The 17,174-nt window shown below is 44.0% G+C and overlaps 1 protein-coding gene across 4 annotated transcripts; it reads right to left on the bottom strand.

The window, feature by feature from the left end:
- Positions 1-1,075: 1,075 nt before the first annotated feature.
- On the bottom strand, positions 1,076-8,824 carry LOC110515419 (cysteine-rich venom protein). 4 transcript variants are annotated; one of them, XM_036973158.2, is made up of 8 exons: positions 8,444-8,824; positions 8,021-8,120; positions 6,355-6,455; positions 6,013-6,103; positions 5,555-5,697; positions 2,212-2,300; positions 2,005-2,087; positions 1,076-1,831 (listed from the first exon to the last, which is right to left on the bottom strand). In XM_036973158.2, exons 1-8 carry the CDS (start codon positions 8,765-8,767, stop codon positions 1,689-1,691), a joined length of 1,074 nt encoding a protein of 357 aa, XP_036829053.2. In that variant the 5' UTR covers positions 8,768-8,824; the 3' UTR covers positions 1,076-1,688. The 4 variants fall into 4 exon arrangements, with proteins under 4 accessions (XP_036829053.2, XP_090085236.1, XP_090085237.1 ...); XM_090229110.1 differs by having other exon boundaries at positions 5,581-5,697; positions 8,444-8,567; XM_090229111.1 differs by having other exon boundaries at positions 7,866-8,120; positions 8,444-8,550.
- Between the last annotated feature and the right edge of the window lie 8,350 nt (positions 8,825-17,174).

Below are 17,174 nucleotides of genomic sequence, written 5' to 3'. Positions count from 1 at the left end.
TGTCTTTTTTCTGATTAAGGATCAGTTCACATAAATCAATGTTGTAAGGGACAGGAGAAGGGACGGTGTACACTAACTGTTCAAAAGCACATTTTTTTTGTCCATTAAAATAACATCCAGGATGCTGGCCTTCTAGGCGGAGTTCCTCTTTCCAGTGTCTGTGTTCTTTTGCCCATCTTAATATTTTATTTTTATTGGCCAGTCTGAGAGATGGCTTTCTCTTTGCAACTCTGCCTAGAAGGCCAGCATCCCGGAGTCGCCTCTTCACTGTTGACGTTGAGACTGGTGTTTTGCGAGTACTATTTAATGAAGCTGCCAGTTGAGGATTTGTGAGGCGTCTGTTTCTCAAACTAGACACACTAATGTACTTGTCCTCTTGCTCAGTTGTGCACCGGAGCCTCCCACTCCTCTTTCTATTCTGGTTAAAGCCAGTTTGCGCTGTTCTGTGAATGGAGTAGTACACAGCATTGTACGAGATCTTCAGTTTCTTGGCAATTTCTCGCATGGAATAGCCTTCATTTCTCAGAACAAGTATAGACTAACGAGTTTCATAGTCTAATAGACTGACGAGTTTCATAGTCTAAAGAAGGCTCGTTTTATTGCTTCTTTAATCAGGACGGCAGTTTTCAGCTGTGCTAACATAATTGCAAAAGGGTTTTCTAATGATCAATTTGCCTTTTAAAATGCTAAACTTGGATTAGCTAACACAACGTGCCATTGGAACACAAGAGTGATGGTTGCTGATAATGGGCCTCTGGACCCTTATGTAGATATTCCATTAAAAATCTGCCATTTCCAGCTACAATAGTCATTTACAACATTAACAGTATCTGCACTGTATTTCTGATCAATTCTATGTTATTTTAATGGACAAAAACATGTGCTTTTCTTTCAAAAACAAGGACATTTCTAAGTGACCCCAAACTTTTGAACGGCAGTGTATATCAAGCCTGCAGACGGTCATGTTATTCTGATACAGAATTTACAGAATTTACTGTTGTACAACAGAGGCATCTGGTGGTGACGCTGACTATCTGATAGTGAGTTGTAAAACCATTAACACAGAGTCCATGAATTAATCTTCATGATCATTTAATGTGATTAAGGAAAATAATAAGGGTTATATATTTCTGTCATGTGCAAACATTTAATGTTGATAGAGCAAATGGTGAGCAGCATAAATCAACTTAAAGTTAAATGTGTTGAGGTATTACAGTTCTGTATAACCATATTACTGTGTGGTTAATTAGCTAAATGATCAACGTGTTCACTGTTACTGTAACTGATGGAAATATTGCTTCTCAAAATGGAGAGGATATTCTTATTCAACTTCCATGCAAATCAAAAATGGATTTTCTTTGGTGAAATGGGTGTGAAGACATTGAAACCAATGAAAGGGAACAAAATCAATTGCAACGCTTCAAACTAACATTAGTTACTGTAGGTTATACACCTTATGTTACCCCCAGAATAAGAATCATGTTTTATCTGTACCTTAGACCTACAGTGATAATTAAAATATTATTAGTGATAGTTAGTATTTTTCAAATCAACTGACTTTACCATAAGTACAGTAGATAGATCAACCAGGTTTGATGTTTTTTTTCTTCTTCTCATAGACAAGGAAACAACAGAGGAATCATTCAAAGTTATCTTTCAGTGGACCATTTTGGAGAGGTCTGGTGGTTTCACTTCTTTGCTATTGGGATGATTTTGGAGGTGCACAGGCAGAGGGCGGGACACCAGGCGTACACCAAAGGATTACTGCACCCGGCCTGTTTTTTCATGGCGGCACAATTGACATACTTGTTTATGTAAGGACAGGGATTGGCTGAAATGACACAAAAGAAGAAACCTTGGCAGTCAATTCATTGTATATTGACAGTTTACATTTGGGGATTATTGTACATTGAACCTTGTGAACATGTTTTTGAAACACTAACATTGCTGAGTCATATTGGTAAGATTTTAGACCACATGCATTTCATCATGTCTGATACTTACTGCAAAGCTTATTTTCGCAGGAGTTGGGGCAGTCGGCACATGTAGCTCCTTCCTTGTAAGGAGCCACTCCTCTGTAGTTTCCCCTGTTAAACAAAGTATTGAAATGATCGCTGGATGATGCCTACCTTCCACTACCAGTTACAGTAAATAGGGTGAAATTGTACACGGGTGTTAGGTGCATTTCTGGGTGTGATTAGTGCAACATACGCTCTGTAATACTGGCATCCATAGAAGTAGACTGAGCCAGGACACAGGGCCACACCACAGCCAACCTTGTATGAACTGTTCCAAACCACCTACAGGTGTATGGAAGGAAACACAGTTTAGTGTTATCCGAGTTTCATTGGCGAATAACCATAATGACACTTGTCGGTAACTACACACCACTCTGACTACCATACAGCACAGCGAATAAAATCAATTGTTACTTGTCACATCCACATATGTAGCAGATGTTATTTCGGGTGTAGCACAATGGTTCATAACAATATACACTGAGTAGACAAAATGTTAAGAAGGAAGAACACCGGCTCTTTCCAATGACGTAGACTGACCGGGGGTGAATCCAGGTGAAAGCTATGATCTCTTATTTATGTCACTTGTTAAATCCACTTCAAACACTGTAGATGAAGGAGAGGAGACCGGTTAAAGAAGGATTTTTAAGCCTTGAGAGAAATGAGACCCTCATTGTGTATGTGTGCCATTCAGGGGGTGAATGGACTAGACAAAAGATTTAAGTGCCTTTGAATGGGTTTATGGTAGTAGGTGCCAGGTGCACCAGTTTGTGGGGAGACAACTCAATATTAGGAAGGTGTTCCTAATGTTTGGTATGCTCAGTGTATGTACAATACAATGACTGAAATTGCTACCAAAAGAAATGTCAATAAGTTAGTAATCTATTTTGTAAGTATATATTCCTTTGGTGTCAATAGGTATATGTGATTAAATATCCCGGAAAATAGACAAGACAGAATAGGAACTGTAGTGTTGGTGTGTGTTTCCTATCTGACCCTAATTAGTGGTGGACATGTAAAATATATTTTAAAAAATAGTCCATTGTGGGTCCTTTTGTACCTAAAGGTCCAGTGTTGACTGTTCAGAAGGTATGTTCGAATCTGTTCAGAAGGTATGTTCGAATCTGTTCAGAAGGTATGTTCGAATCTGTTCAGAAGGTATGTTCGAATCTGTTCAGAAGGTATGTTCGAATCTGTTCAGGAGGTATGTTCGAATCTGTTCAGAAGGTATGTTCGAATCTGTTCAGAAGGTATGTTCGAATCTGTTCAGAAGGTATGTTCGAATCTGTTCAGAAGGTATGTTCGAATCTGTTCAGAAGGTATGTTCGAATCTGTTCAGAAGGTCTGTTCGAATCTGTTCAGAAGGTATGTTCGAATCTGTTCAGAAGGTATGTTCGAATCTGTTCAGAAGGTATGTTCGAATCTGTTCAGAAGGTATGTTCGAATCTGTTCAGAAGGTATGTTCGAATCTGTTCAGAAGGTATGTTCGAATCTGTTCAGAAGGTATGTTCGAATCTGTTCAGAAGGTATGTTCGAATCTGTTCAGAAGGTATGTTCGAATCTGTTCAGAAGGTCTGTTCGAATCTGTTCAGAAGGTATGTTTATTTTTATATTGGTGTTTGTTTATTCAAATGTGACAGCATGTGTATTACTTTGAAAGTTAGGCCACTGCAGTTGTCTTTGATGTGTTTGGAGAGACGTTCATGGGGGTCCAAGCAGTATATTGAAACTGCCCTCCTTTAGTGACTGTTTAAGTTAATACATGTTGAATTTCTAAAATAGTTACTGTTTGTGTAGATATAGTGGCTAACTGCTCTTTTCTTTCATGCAGAAGTTGTTTGTCACTGTTTTCGGTTGTGAACATGGTCAGTTGTCACTGGAAACACTTTAGATATTTTTTAAATGATACAGCCACCCAGTGAAAGGAACTGAGGTGTGTTTTGCATTGTTTTACTGTATAAACTTTTAGCTGATTCATTAAACTTCTTGTTCTTTTTTTATATCTACCTCAGACTGTTTCTCTATAAATGGGCCTATAAAACCTGTAATTTGGTCAGATGTTACACAGTGCATTCGGAAAGTATTCAGACCCCTTGACTTTTCACACATTTTGTTATGTTACAGCCTTATTCTAAAATGTATAAAATTAATTTTTCCCTCATCAATCTACACACAATACCCCATAATGGCAAATTATTAGCAACTTTATAAAATAAGAAACTGATGTGACCTTTACATAGTTATTCAAACCCTTTACTCAGTACTTTGTTGAAGCACCTTTGGAAGCGATTACAGCCTCAAGTCTTCTTGGGAAGACGCTACAAGCTTGGCACACCTGTATTTGGGGAGTTTCTCCCAATCTTCTCTGCAGATCCTCTCAAGCTCTTTCAGGTCGGAAGGGGAGCGTTGCTGCACAGCTATTTTCAGGTCTCTTCAGAGATGTTCGATCGGGTTCAAGTGCGGGCTCTGGCTGGGCCACTCAAGGACATTCAGAGATTTGTCCCGAAGCCACTCCTGCGTTGTCTTGGCTGTGTGGTTTTCATTAAGGATCCCCCTGTACTTAGCGCTGTTCATCTTTGACCCAATCCTGACTAGTCTCCTAGTCCCTGCCACTGAAGAACACCACCATCATGCTTCACTGTAGGGATGGTGCCAGATTTCCTTCAGATGTGACGCTTAGCATTCAGGCCAAAGAGCTCAATCTTGGTTTCATCAGACCAGAGAATCTTGTTTCTCATGACCTGAGAGTCTTTGGGTGCCTTTTGGCAAACTCATAGCGGGCTGTCATGTGCCTTTTATTGAGGAGTGGCTTTTGTCTGGCCACTCTACCATAAAGGCCTAATTGGTGGAGTGCTGCAGAGATGGGAGAAACTTCCAGAAGGACAACCATCTCCACAGAGGAACTCTGGAGCTCTGTCAGATTGAACATCGGGTTCTTGGTCACCTCTCTGACCAAGACCCTTCTCTGGGCGGCCAGCTCTAGGAAGGGTCTTGGGGATTTCAAACTTCTTCCATTTAAGAATGATGGAGGACACTGTGTTCTTGGGGACCTTCAATGCTGCAGACATTTTTTGTTGTCCTTCCCCAGATCTGTGCCTCGACACAATCCTGTCTCTGAGTTTTACAGACAATTCCTTCGATCTCATGGCTTGGGTTTTGCTATGACATTCACTGTCAACTGTGGGACCTTTATATAGACATGTGTTTGCCTTTTTCAAATCATGTCCAATCAATTGAATTTACCACAGGTGGACTCCAATCAAGTTGTAGACACATCTCATGGATGATCAATGGAAACAGGATGCATCTCAATTTTCGAGTCTCATAGCAAAGGGTCTGAATACTTCTGTAAATACGTTTTTTGTTGTTGTTTTTAATCACTTAGTCATTATGAGGTATTGTGTGTAGATTGGTGAGGAAATTGTTTTATTTCATCCATTTTAGAAGGCTGTAACATAATGTGGAAAAAGTCAACGAGTCTGAATACTATCTGAAGGCACTTCATGTCATAGTGTAAGACATAAGATGAATGTTACCTGTGTGTAGTGGCCGATGGATTTACCATTGATAGATCCATTGGGATAGGAGTAGTCTATGACCTCACTGTGCCAGGCTGTAACGATTTGAGTCCAATTCTTAGAAGCGGAGGACATGAACAGGTTCTCACCCATTTCGTAGTCTGTTCAGAAGTGAAGCATGCATGGAAAAGTTTACTAAATAGGTGTGTAACAGTGAAATCAAATTGGAACAGTTGACTAAAATGTCTTTGAATGCAGGATTTAAGATGTCAACAAATGTAAGCTACCATAGAGAGTCACTGGTGATAAGAACTCATGACATTCAAAATATATTTGAGCTTAAGATCGCGCTCACATTGATACCATTGCAGCCAAAGTCTTGAGTTGCATGAATCAATAAAATATATTTGTTTTAGTTTGCTCTACAGCAGGGGACGAACAGGAGATGTCAAGGAGAGACAAAGGGGAAAACGTACCGCCAAGCATGCGACTGCTGGGTGGGCCATGAGCCATGGAGCAGGTGTCAACCCAAGCCTGAGCACTGGCCGCTGCCTCCTCGCTCCAGTCCTGCAGATCAAATACTAACAGTTCTAGAATAAAGCCATCCACAAGACTGACATCCACATACTAGTGTCCAAGGAGTATTTTGTGGCCACTGTATTTTCTCTACCTGTACATAGACTAACCATATAGGGCTGCTCTATGAATTACATATCAGGGATTCTATTCTTTATGATGGATTTTTGGGGATACTATGTTGGAGACATTGATTCTGAGGTTTGTTACTGATGTAAAGTACATGAATTATGAAAGTTTACCATCTTGAGCATGTCTCTAGCAGTTGGCGTAACCGCTCTCCGGAAGGCGTTGTGCTGGTTAAGGATCTCAGCCTGAACTGCTGTGCTGTCTGGGCAAATTTCTATACATACACACACACACACACACACACACACACACACACACACACACACACACACACATTATATTGTGGGATTATATGCACATTACTTACTCCACATGTAAATACTTCACTAAACCATATTACAAAGCAACTATTTACTCCTAATGTCTTTGCCAACGTCTGGACAATGAGTCCCAAATCAATCCACTTTCTTTTGTAAAGACAACACATGATGAATTAAACATGGTGTGTGATGACTAAATCCAGTTGAATTCATTTCTAATCATGTTGGTAGAGGATAGTGAAAGTCCACACATCTATTGCAAAGTCTTCACATCAAATTGAAAGGGATTACATTTTTTCCTACAGTACAGATCTACATAATCTACTCCACCTTTTTGAAGTTATAGAAAATGTAAACCCACAATGACAAAAAACAAAGATGTTTTTGTGTGTGTCTTCACACCCCAGAGTTAATACTTGGTGGAGCAGCCATTACAGATGTAAATCATTCAGAGTCATATTCTACCCACTTTACACTACCAACTCTTAGGGCAGCATATGCCAATTTTTTTTTGTCAAAATTGCTCAAGCGCAGTAAATTTGGTTGGGAATCATTGATGGAAAGCATATTTATACCTCTTTTCAAGTAAATTTATGTCAGGACTGAGTCCAGACAACTCGGCCACACAACACCTTGGAAATCCAATCAGGTGTGTCTTTGACATAACATTATGTATAATTGTCTCACTGAAAAATACAACTCTGTCCCAGGATTTTCAGAAGACTGAGGAGGTGTTATTTTTGTCAATGTTGACCTGGGCTTTGTGGCTTTCATATTTATTTTGAAACTGACACGCTCCCCAGTCCCTGCCGATGAGAAGCAATACCTATAACATGACACTGCCACCCTAATACTAACCCTGAGGTAGTTTTTTTTCTCTGGAAAATTCTACCTATTTAATGCCAAAGACACATCCGAATTGCTTTCCAAGAGGTGTTTACTTGTTCCTGAATGGTCCAGTCTCAGTCCTGAATGAAATCCCCTTAAAAAAAAGGTTTGAATATTGCTGTCCATCAATGATTCCCAGCCAAAGTTAATGACAAAACAATGAATACATGTTGCCCTAAGAGTTGTGCGAAGTTGGTAGAATCTTATTCGAAATGATTCAATGCTGTAATGGCTGCCAAAGGTGTTTCAACCAAGTACGAACTCTGGGGTGTCAAGACATATGCAATCAAGACATTTTCATTTAATTTTGAATTGATTTGGAAAATGTTCTATAATTGTCTTTTACTTTTAAAATCTGGAGTAGGTTGTGTAATCCCTTTTTAAATGTTCAGGCAGCAAAATGTGGAGACTGTGCAACGAGTGTGTACACTTTCACTGGGCACTGTGTTAGAATGTTCGAAAGGAATTGTACTTACTTGACTGTGGACACAGCAGTAGGAGATGGCTCAAGGGAAAGAATGAAAAGCTTTCAGAGTAAGACCTTTCATAAATACTTTGACGTGTAATTGGTTTCATGTCTAATGTACTGTTTCAGGTGACATATGTTATTTTCAGTAATTAGTAGGAGTACTTACCACATTGCACACAGTGTACACTTCATGCAGTGTCAGGATGCAAACCAATAACGCAAACATTGTGCCTGAAATCCAGGAGAGAGAGACTGCACCTATCTAGAATAAGAATCCACATGATCAGAATGGAGTACATTGCCTTAGTTTGCCTGTTGTCAGAATCTTTGTACAACTGTATGCTAGTATCTATTGCATTTTTGTTACTGTATTTTAACATCAACTTTTGTCTTTTCCCACTAACATATTCACATTGATAGCCATAAGCAAAAATGTTACTAACAATAAAAATAGGCAATCCTTTGAGAATCAAGAGATTAGCCTTTGCACATCACGGAGATTGATGACCTCATATTTGAACTTGCATGTTCTCGAATAGTAAATCTGTAAAGATCTGTACTTCTTGCAGAGCGAAGAGGCTTTACCTGCTCATGGGTCTTCAAGGAGGTTGAGTGGTGCTTGGTGCTGTTCTTTTTCCTTTTATAGGGCCAACGCAGGGCTATATTCGTGACTGTGGTAGGCTCACCTTTTCTTTCACTACTAATGATGCAGAGGCTGTCAATATTACACAATAAATGCAGAACAACAATACATCCAGAAACCAGTATTGAGAAGCTGACAGAAGTAAATATGAATTTGTAAGCGCATGGGGTGTAGTTTCTCCACTGCAAACCTCCACAAAGAATGGAGAAGCGCTCTGTAAATACTAGTGTAAATAAAAGAACAATTATGGATGGCGTTGACTGCATATGAGTGGATGCATTTCTTTGTTTGGAATGGAACGGCAACTCTGAAAGTAGGGACCTCACAATGGCAAATAGTCTTCCTTGAGTTTGTTCTAGCTCGGCAGGATTGTCAGTCAGATTAATTAGCCTTTAAAGACTTTGCCTTTGGTGCCTGTCCAGCCAATGTGTCTGGGCCACAATAATGACTGTTTAGTGTGTATGACCAAATCCTGTTGTATAAATTCAGTCAATATAGAAGGATTTATCCTTTGCATAATAACCATCTGCTCGGAGGTCAGTAGGCATTTCTTTAAAAATGGAATGCATGACTTGTTGGCAACTGACATAAATAACAAAGTTGGATATCATTTTGTACACCTTATCATGATGCAAGGTGACTTTGGGTGTTCAGAAAGGCCCCTAACAAATAAAGGGGATACATAGTCAGTTGTACAACTGAATGCCTTCAGCATTTAACTCAACCCCTCTGAATCAGAGAGGTGTGGGGGGCTGCCTTATTAATCAACATCCACGGCACCCGGGGAACAGCGTGTTAACTGACTTGCTCAGGGGCAGAACAACAGATTTTTAGCTTTCGGTTACTGGCCCAATGCTCTAACCACTAGGATACCTGCCACCCTCAATAATATTATTTTATTATTCTTATTAGTTCACTTTATATCAAGATCTTGTTTTAATAAACTTTCATTGATAAACCAATAAATCACTGAATTGACTGTGTATCATTACAAATACACAAATGTCTGTCATAATCAAGGTGTAATTAGTTTTTTCCAAACCGATTCCCTCTATCCCTAAAAGGCTGAATGAAATATGTCTCGAGTTTACATAGAAAGTCGGTAAGTAGATGTGCAACATACTTATAATGCAATGCGAGAATATGCCGAAACCAAACACCCACGTCATGTCTTTTGATATCATATCACCTTACCCTCATTCACTTCTGTCAAGAACACTTGTGATGTTTGTATATTTAACTGGGTGTTCCTCTCTACATACTATACATGTTTGGGTGCAGCAAATACAATGTATGCTCTCTGACCTAAATGTACTGAATAAAAGTATAAACTCAACATGCAACAATTTCAAAGATTTTACCGAATTACAGTTCATATAAGGAAATCAGTAATTTGAAGTAAATTCATTCATTTTTCAGTTCTACGTGCAGACAATAGACAATGTGAAAACCATTGTTTTTTATAATTCAGTTTCCTTCTACTGTAAACCACTCTACATTTTTTGGTTGAGAGTGTCAAATGTGTGCATTTTTGGTAACATACTATCTAAAAGTGAACGAGTCATCTTTACTTTATAGAATGTACAGTAGAAAAAAAATAGTAAGTGACAGAATTGCTGCAGTTAAAGCTTTATTAGCAACATGAAATTGCTGCCAGTGATCAACAAGAAATCCAACATGGCCTTTGGTTCCAAATGTGTACAAATAAAACACAATTACAGTAAAAAAATAAAAAACACAGAAATGCCCCGTCCTGTTCTAATCTATACCATCTTCAGCATTTGACCACATGTCCTCGTCCACATCGCATCTTATGTCGTCTCTCGCTATGCACCTTGGATAGAAACGCTTGGCCTGCCTTATCCACCCCTGGCAGTCCTCAGCTGAGATGTCTCTGCAGCCGGCATCCATTGTATCCAGGAGGGAGATTTGGTCATGTGGCCGATGATCGCACACTTTCCACCTCCAGGCAGAAAAAAATCCTTAATGGTGTTGAGGAAAGGTGAGTAGGGGGAAGGAAAGGCGAGTAGGGGGGAGGAAAGGCGAGTAGGGGGGAGGAAAGGCGAGTAGGGGGGAGGAAAGGCGAGTAGGGTGGGAGGAAAGGCGAGTAGGGGGGAGGAAAGGCGAGTAGGGTGGGAGGAAAGGCGAGTAGGGGGGAGGAAAGGCGAGTAGGGTGGGAGGAAAGGCGAGTAGGGTGGGAGGAAAGGCGAGAAGGGGGGAGGAAAGGTGAGTAGGGGGAAGGAAAGGCGAGTAGGGTGGGAGGAAAGGTGAGTAGGGTGGGAGGAAAGGTGAATAGGGGGAAGGAAAGGCGAGTAGGGTGGGAGGAAAGGCGAGTAGGGTGGGAGGAAAGGCGAGTAGGGTGGGAGGAAAGGCGAGTAGGGTGGGAGGAAAGGCGAGTAGGGTGGGAGGAAAGGCGAGTAGGGGGGAGGAAAGGCGAGTAGGGTGGGAGGAAAAGGGAAACCATTCTTGAATAGGCTGCAAACCAGTTTGTGATTGCATGTGAATGGTGGAATGCTACATTGTCCCATGCAATCACAAATGTCCTCATGTTTCCTCCCACCTGTTCTCTTTCTGCTTCTGGCACCAGTTGTTAGTGGAGGTAATCTAAACACAAAAGAAGGTGCTCAGTGTTGCAGGGACCAATCTGGCATTTCTGCAGGACCAAACCAGCACTCGAGATTGCAGTCATTGTGATTTTTGCTCCTCTCTGACCTGACACATCAACGGTGGCCTTTTCCCCGATGACGTTTCTTCCCCGCCGATGTGTTTTTGCCAGGTTAAACCCTGCCTCATCTACATAAATTATTTCACATGGGGTCTGATTAGCCTCCCCCTCCATGTCTCTCTGAAAGAAATCAAACACAGTATGTGTAAATGCTTTTCAGTTTTTCCTATTGTATGTACTGTAACCCATGTTTACATGTAGAGTAGCATAGTGTAAAACTCACTGTAGAACAAGACATCTTGGATGGACACCATACCTGGACGTATTGGTGCCGGAGATCCTTGACCTGGTCACTGTTTCTTATCAAAAGGAACTGTGTACAACTGTTTCATTCCAACTCTGTGTTTGGTCAGAGTCTGAGCCAATGGTAGTCAGGTTGATGCTTTCCACATTGTGAAATACCAGGTTGTCCTGGTAAAAGGCAACAGAACAGGATGTCACCATTTTGAAGCTATTTTCATGCACTTCTGATTTACAGGTTAGAAATGAAAGCACTTTATCTAGTTCCTAAACACTTCTAAATGAATCCTGATAATACCATGATTTATTTTGAATGAATAATGGTGAGTGAGAAGGTTTGAGGCTATAACAAAACATGCTAACCTCTTACTTTTAAAAAATCTGCAACACACTTATAATGCAATGAGAGAATATGCCGAAACCAAACACCCACGTCATGTCTTTTGATATCATATCACCTTACCCTCATTCACTTCTGTCAAGAACACTTGTGATGTTTGTATATTTAACTGGGTGTTCCTCTCTACATACTATACATGTTTGGGTGCAGCAAATACAATTTATGCTCACTGACCTAAATATACTGAATAAAAGTTTAAACGCAACATGCAACAATTTCAAAGATTTTACTGAGTTACAGTTCATGTAAGGAAATCAGTCAATTGAAATTAATTCAGTAGACCCTAGTCTATGGATTTCACATGACTGGGAATACAGATATGCATCTGTTGGTCATAGATTCCTTTATAAAAAAGTAGGGGTGTGGATCAGAACCAGTCTGTATCTGTTGTGACCACCATTTGCCTCATGCAGCACGACACATCTCCTACACATTGAGTTAATCAGGTTGTTGATTGTGGCCCGTCGAATGTTGTCCCACTCCTCTTCAATGGCTGTGCAAAGTTGCAGGATATTGGCCGGAACTGTTACGGTGCGTGAATGAGGACCCAAAAGCGAATTAACTTAAACAGAGCTTCTTTAATTACCAAACATAGGTAGGCTCAGACGGACCGGCAGATTCCGACAGGACAAGACAAGGTTACAGCAAACATGACGACAGTCTGGTTCAGGCATGAAACACAACAAACAAGAATCCGACAAGGACAGGAACAAAAACAGAGAGAGATATAGGGACCTAATCAGAGGGAAAAAGGGAACAGGTGGGAAACGGGGTGACGAGGTGGTTAGGAGGAGACAAGGCACAGCTGGTGGAAATTGGGGGAGAAAAGGTAACCTAACAACGACCAGCAGAGGGAGACAGGGTGAAGGGAAAGGACAGAGACAAGACACAACATGACAGTACATGACAGTACCCCCCCACTCACCGAGCGCCTCCTGGCGCACTCGAGGAGGAAACCTGGCGGCAACGGAGGAAATCCTCGATCAGCGCACGGTCCAGCACGTCCCGAGAGGGAACCCAACTCCTCTCCTCAGGACCGTACCCCTCCCAATCTACGAGGTACTGGTGACCACGGCCCCGAGGACGCATGTCCAAAATTCTACGGACCCTGTAGATGGGTGCGCCCTCGACAAGGATGGGGGGGGGGGGGGGAAGACGAGCGGGGGCGCGAAGGACGGGCTTGATGCAGGAGACATGGAAGACCGGGTGGACGCGACGAAGGTATCGCGGAAGAAGAAGTCGAACTGCGACAGGATTAATGACCCGAGAAATACGGAACGGACCAATGAACCGCGGGGTCAACTTGCGAGAAGCCGTCTTAAGGGGAAGGTTCTGAGTGGAGAGCCAAACTCTCTGACCGCGACAATATCTAGGACTCTTAGTTCTACGCTTATTAGCAGCCCTCACAGTCTGCGTCCTATAACGGCAAAGTGCAGACCTGACCCTCTTCCAGGTGCGCTCGCAACGTTGGACAAAAGCCTGAGCGGAGGGGACGCTGGACTCGGCGAACTGAGATGAGAACAGCGGAGGCTGGTACCCGAGGCTACTCTGAAAAGGAGATAGCCCGGTCGCAGACGAAGGAAGCGAGTTGTGGGCGTATTCTGCCCAGGGGAGCTGTTCTGACCAAGACGCAGGGTTGCGAAAAGAAAGACTGCGTAAGATGCGACCAATAGTCTGATTGGCCCGTTCTGCTTGACCGTTAGACTGGGGGTGAAAGCCGGAAGAGAGACTGACGGAAGCCCCAATCAAACGGCAAAACTCCCTCCAAAATTGAGACGTGAATTGCGGACCTCTGTCCGAAACGACGTCTGACGGAAGGCCATGAATTCTGAAAACATTCTCGATGATGATTTGTGCCGTCTCTTTAGCAGAAGGAAGCTTAGCAAGGGGAATGAAATGAGCCGCCTTAGAGAACCTATCGACAACCGTAAGAATAACAGTCTTCCCCGCTGACGAAGGCAGTCCGGTGACAAAATCTAAGGCGATGTGAGACCACGGTCGAGAGGGAATAGGAAGCGGCCTGAGACGGCCGGCAGGAGGAGAGTTACCGGACTTAGTCTGCGCGCAGACCGAACAAGCAGCCACGAAACGACGTGTGTCATGCTCCCGGGTGGGCCACCAAAAACGCTGGCGAATGGAAGCAAGCGTACCCCGAACGCCAGGGTGGCCGGCTAACTTGGCAGAGTGAGCCCACTGAAGAACGGCCAGACGAGTAGGAACGGGAACGAAAAGAAGGTTCCTAGGACAAGCGCGCGGCGACGGAGTGTGAGTGAGCGCTTGTTTTACCTGCCTCTCAATTCCCCAGACAGTCAACCCGACAACACGCCCCTCAGGGAGAATCCCCTCGGGGTCAGTGGAGGCTACTGAAGAACTGAAGAGACGAGACAAAGCATCAGGCTTGGTGTTCTTAGAGCCCGGACGATAAGAAATCACGAACTCGAAACGAGCGAAAAACAGCGCCCAACGCGCCTGACGCGCATTAAGTCGTTTGGCAGAACGGATGTACTCAAGGTTCCTATGGTCAGTCCAAACGACAAAAGGAACGGTCGCCCCCTCCAACCACTGTCGCCATTCGCCTAGGGCTAACCGGATGGCGAGCAGTTCGCGGTTACCCACATCATAGTTACGTTCCGACGGCGACAGGCGATGAGAAAAATACGCGCATGGGTGGACCTTGTCGTCAGAGAGGGAGCGCTGAGAAAGAATGGCTCCCACGCCCACCTCTGATGCGTCAACCTCGACAACGAACTGTCTAGAGACGTCAGGTGTAACAAGGATAGGAGCGGATGTAAAACGATTCTTGAGGAGATCAAAAGCTCCCTGGGCGGAAACGGACCACTCAAAGCACGTCTTGACAGAAGTAAGGGCTGTGAGAGGAGCTGCCACCTGACCGAAATTACGGATGAAACGACGATAGAAGTTCGCGAAGCCGAGAAAGCGCTGCAGCTCGACGCGTGACTTAGGGACGGGCCAATCAATGACAGCTTGGACTTTAGCGGGATCCATCTTAATGCCTTCAGCGGAAATAACAGAACCGAGAAATGTGACGGAGGAGGCATGAAAAGTGCACTTCTCAGCCTTCACAAAAAGACAATTCTCTAAAAGGCGCTGGAGGACACGTCGAACGTGCTGAACATGAATCTGGAGTGACGGTGAAAAAATCAGGATATCGTCAAGGTAAACGAAAACAAAGATGTTCAGCATGTCTCTCAGGACATCATTGACTAATGCCTGAAAGACAGCTGGAGCGTTAGCGAGGCCGAAAGGAAGAACCCGGTATTCAAAGTGCCCTAACGGAGTGTTAAACGCCGTCTTCCACTCGTCCCCCTCCCTGATGCGCACGAGATGGTAAGCGTTACGAAGGTCCAACTTAGTGAAAAACCTGGCTCCCTGCAGGATCTCGAAGGCTGAAGACATAAGAGGAAGCGGATAACGATTCTTCACTGTTATGTCATTCAGCCCTCGATAATCTATGCAGGGACGCAGAGACCCGTCCTTCTTCTTGACAAAAAAAAACCCCGCTCCGGCGGGAGAGGAGGAGGGGACTATGGTACCGGCGTCAAGAGCTACAGACAAATAATCTTCGAGAGCCTTACGTTCGGGAGCCGACAGAGAGTATAGTCTACCCCGGGGGGGGGGTGGTTCCCGGAAGGAGATCAATACTACAATCATACGACCGGTGTGGAGGAAGAGAGGTGGCCCTGGACCGACTGAACACCGTGCGCAGATCGTGATATTCCTCCGGCACCCCTGTCAAATCACCAGGCTCCTCCTGTGAAGAAGAGACAGAGGAAACAGGAGGGATAGCAGACATTAAACATTTCACATGACAAGAGACGTTCCAGGAGAGGATAGAATTACTAGACCAATTAATGGAAGGATTATGACAAACTAGCCAGGGATGGCCCAAAACAACAGGTGTAAAAGGTGAACGAAAAATTAAAAAAGAAATGGTTTCACTATGATTACCAGAAACAGTGAGGGTTAAAGGTAGCGTCTCACGCTGAATCCTGGGGAGAGGACTACCATCCAGGGCGAACAAGGCCGTGGGCTCCTTTAACTGTCTGAGAGGAATGTCATGTTCCCGAGCCCAGGTCTCGTCCATAAAACAGCCCTCCGCCCCAGAGTCTATTAAGGCACTGCAGGAAGCTGACGAACCGGTCCAGCGTAGATGGACCGACAAGGTAGTGCAGGATCTTGAAGGAGAGACAGGAGTAGTAGCGCTCACCAGTAGCCCTCCGCTTACTGACGAGCTCTGGCCTTTTACTGGACATGAAGTGACAAAATGACCAGCGGAACCGCAATAGAGACAGAGGCGGTTGGTGATTCTCCGTTCCCTCTCCTTAGTCGAGATGCGGATACCTCCCAGCTGCATGGGCTCAGCACCCGAGCCGGCAGAGGAAGATGGTAGTGATGCGGAGAGGGGGGCGACGGAGAGCGCGAGCTCCTTTCCACGAGCTCGGTGACGAAGATCAACCCGTCGCTCAATGCGAATAGCGAGTTCAATCAAGGAATCCACGCTGGAAGGAACCTCCCGGGAGAGAATCTCATCCTTTACCTCTGCGCGGAGACCCTCCAGAAGACGAGCGAGCAAGGCCGGCTCGTTCCAGCCACTGGAGACAGCAAGAGTGCGAAACTCAATAGAGTAGTCTGTTATGGATCGATTGCCTTGACATAGGGAAGACAGGGCCCTGGAAGCCTCCTCCCCAAAAACAGATCGATCAAAAACCCGTATCATCTCCTCCTGTGAGTCCTGATACTGGTTAGTACACTCAGCCCTTGCCTCCCAGATTGCCGTGCCCCACTCACGAGCCCGTCCAATAAGGAGAGATATGACGTAGGCGACACGAGCAGTGCTCCTGGAGTAAGTGTTGGGCTGGAGAGAAAACACAATATCACACTGGGTGAGGAACGAGCGGCATTCAGTGGGCTCCCCAGAGTAACACGGCGGGTTATTGATTCTGGGCTCCGAAGATTCGAAAGCCCTGGAAGTGGCCGGTGGATCGAGGCGGAGATGGTGAACCTGTTCTGTGAGGTTGGAGACTTGGGTGGCCAGGGTCTCAACGGCATGTCGAGCAGCAGACACTTCCTGCTCGTGTCTGCCTAGCATCGCTCCCTGGATCCCGACGGCTGAGTGGAGAGGATCCGAAGTCGCTGGGTCCATTCTTGGTCGGATTCTTCTGTTACGGTGCGTGAATGAGGACCCAAAAGCGAATTAACTTAAACAGAGCTTCTTTAATTACCAAACATAGGTAGGCTCAGACGGACCGGCAGATTCCGACAGGACAAGACAAGGTTACAGCAAACA

The sequence above is a fragment of the Oncorhynchus mykiss genome, chromosome 3 (genome assembly GCF_057628025.1).
Source record: "Oncorhynchus mykiss isolate SJ-2025 chromosome 3, ASM5762802v1, whole genome shotgun sequence".
NCBI classification, from domain to species: Eukaryota; Metazoa; Chordata; class Actinopteri; order Salmoniformes; family Salmonidae; genus Oncorhynchus; species Oncorhynchus mykiss.
The sequence above is the reverse complement of the archived record's forward strand: the minus strand, read 5'-3'. Positions and strand labels throughout refer to the sequence as shown.

Bases quoted from the DNA above. Each gene is read 5' to 3' on its own strand.
- LOC110515419 (XM_036973158.2), bottom strand. From the start codon at position 8,767: ATGCAGTCAACGCCATCCATAATTGTTCTTTTATTTACACTAGTATTT. The intron at 5,698-6,012 runs GTACGTTTTCCC...ACTTCTGAACAG, and splicing joins CAGCAGTCGCATGCTTGGCG to ACTACGAAATGGGTGAGAAC. The intron at 2,301-5,554 runs GTAACATTCATC...ATACACCTGTAG, and splicing joins CCATCGGCCACTACACACAG to GTGGTTTGGAACAGTTCATA.